This window comes from Borostomias antarcticus (assembly GCF_949987555.1).
Source record: "Borostomias antarcticus genome assembly, chromosome: 17".
Lineage (NCBI taxonomy): Eukaryota > Metazoa > Chordata > Actinopteri > Stomiiformes > Stomiidae > Borostomias > Borostomias antarcticus.
The window spans coordinates 22,555,619-22,557,878 of NC_140250.1; the positions used below are offsets into that span (position 1 = coordinate 22,555,619).

At 60.6% G+C, this 2,260-nt stretch overlaps 1 protein-coding gene across 1 annotated transcript in view; it reads left to right on the forward strand.

Moving 5' to 3' along the window:
* The window catches only part of gli2a (GLI family zinc finger 2a), a gene marked incomplete at both ends in the record, with an annotated part of 53,435 nt that extends 51,702 nt beyond the window's left edge, over positions 1 to 1,733 (forward strand). Inside the window, 1 exon segment of the mRNA XM_084452103.1 lies at positions 1 to 1,733. This exon segment is cut by the window's left edge and continues 543 nt beyond it. Within this exon segment, the coding sequence (XP_084308229.1) occupies positions 1 to 1,733 (1,733 nt within the window).
* Positions 1,734 to 2,260: the final 527 nt, after the last annotated feature.

The window sequence follows — 2,260 nt, forward strand, 5'->3', positions numbered from 1 at the left end:
GCGGCGGCATGGGGGCGGCGCCGAGGCGTTGCAGCGACATGGGCTACGGCTCCCAGAGCATGATGCCACACGAGGCGCCCCACAGCCTGCCTCGCCGCGCCAGCGACCCCGTCCGCCGCCCCGCCCTGGACCCCCTGTCCCTGCCGCGGGTCCAGCGCTACAACAGCATGAACAGCGTGAACCCGGCTCTGCTCGGCGCCGACCGCCGCAGCCTGGGCTACGCGCGCTCCGACGGCAGCCTCCAGCGCCACCCCTTCGCCCCCCGGCCGCCCAGCATCTCCGAGAACGTCGCCATGGAGAACATGGCGGTGGACGGGCTGGACCAGGGCGGCGAGGACGACATGGTGCTGCCCGACGACGTGGTGCAGTACCTCCGCTCGCAGAACGGCGCCGGCGGCGTCCCGAGCGCGGCGGCGGGCGATTACTCATCCGGCCAGCTCCAGGGTTTCCAGCAGCAGTCCCAACCGCAGCAGCAGTTCTACGGACAGAGGCGCATGGCCATGGTGGACGCCAACATGCCCCATCCAGGCCAGCACGCCATGCCCCCCTGCCAGATCCAGGGACCCGGCCCCCATCAGCAACAGTTCCCATCATCCCCCAACCTGAGCAAGATCAACATGCCCGTCCAGTGGAACGAGGTGAGCTCGGGCACCGTGGAGGCCTCAGCCAGGCTCGCCAGGCAGCAGCAGCTGGTCAGAGGGAACCTGGCCGTGGTCCAGCAGAGGCACAACTTCGGCCCGTTCCAGGGGCTGGGGGGGGGTAGCCAGCAGGCGACGCCCCTCAGCCAGAACGCGCTGGTCCAGGGCTACGCCCAGAGGAACGTCCAGAGGATGAGCTTGCTGCAGCCGCCGCGGCAGCCCAACAACGGCAACGCGAACTTCGGCGAGCAGATGAGCCCCCAGCAAGGATACGGCCAAGAGATCCTCCCCGGGTCCGGGAACTCGGGGCCGCCGCAGCACGCCAACAGGCCGGCGTACGGCGGCATGGCGCTGCCCAACGGCAGGGGGATGGCGGGCCAGAACCCGGACATGCAGGGCTACAGGCTGAGGACCCAGATGGAAGGCTACCCCCACGTGAGCCAGCAGGCGGAGCAGCAGGGGTACGGCGTCGCCTCCCAGCAGCCCATCCTCAATGGAAGCCGGGCTATGATGCAGCCGAGGCCTCCCGTGGAGCCCAAGTCTACGGCCAGACAGCACTCAGGGTCCAACAGTACCGTGCAGCAGGGCCGGTTCCCTCAGTCCAGCTTCAGCCACCTCAACACCTCAGAGGCCAGCCCCAAGAGGCCCGGAGGCACCGCCGCCCACAACGGCGCCGGGGACAACCCCGTGGTCTTCTATAACGGGCAGATCCACATGTTTGAGCCCAACGGCGTCCACTTCGACGCCCCCATGTCGCCCTGCGCCGGCCAGGACACCGGCAGCACCCTCGCCAACATGGCGTCACCGGGGGTCAACCAGGTCACCAGCACGGTGGACTCCTCCGGCGTGGAGCACGCCCAGATCGACTTCGACGCCATGTTGGACGACGGGGATCACTCCAGCCTCATGTCAGGGACCCTCAGTCCCGGCCTCCTCCAGAGCCTCTCCCAGAATTCCTCGCGGCTCACCACGCCGCGCAACTCGGTCACGCTGCCGTCGGTGCCGGCAGGGGTGGGCAACATGGCCATCGGGGACATGAGCTCCATGCTGACCGCCCTGGCGGAGGAGAACAAGTTCCTCAACATGATGACCTAACAGACGCCTCACACTCGGTCACCATCTCTACATCAGGAAAACAATGAACTATGAAAACAAGCACTGATTGAACAATTGAACAATATGGAAGTGTTTTTTTTTTACAGTACGTCAGCTTGTATAATACCTGCTTATCTTGTATTATTTGCTTTACAGTACCTAGCTTTTATGTTGAAAATAAACCCAGTAAAGGAGCATTTTTATCAATGTTTTAAAAAGCCATACTTTTATCTACATTAAGAATTGACCAGGGTATGAAATTGCATTTACAAATAATGTCCATTACTCAGTGTTTGTTAGCGATACCCTTTTAAAAGCAGTACACTGAAAGCAGTTCACTAAGTGCCTTGCTAACTAGATCAAGTTTGAGCATTTTGAACACAATGAACTGACATGTAAACGATGCTGCCAGGTAAAAGGCATATGGAATATTCTGAATCTTACTTCCTCATTACGACCTTCATGTTTATACTGTATGGTATGTGCTTTAAATTATGTTAAAAACGGTAAAAGACAAACGAACCAAC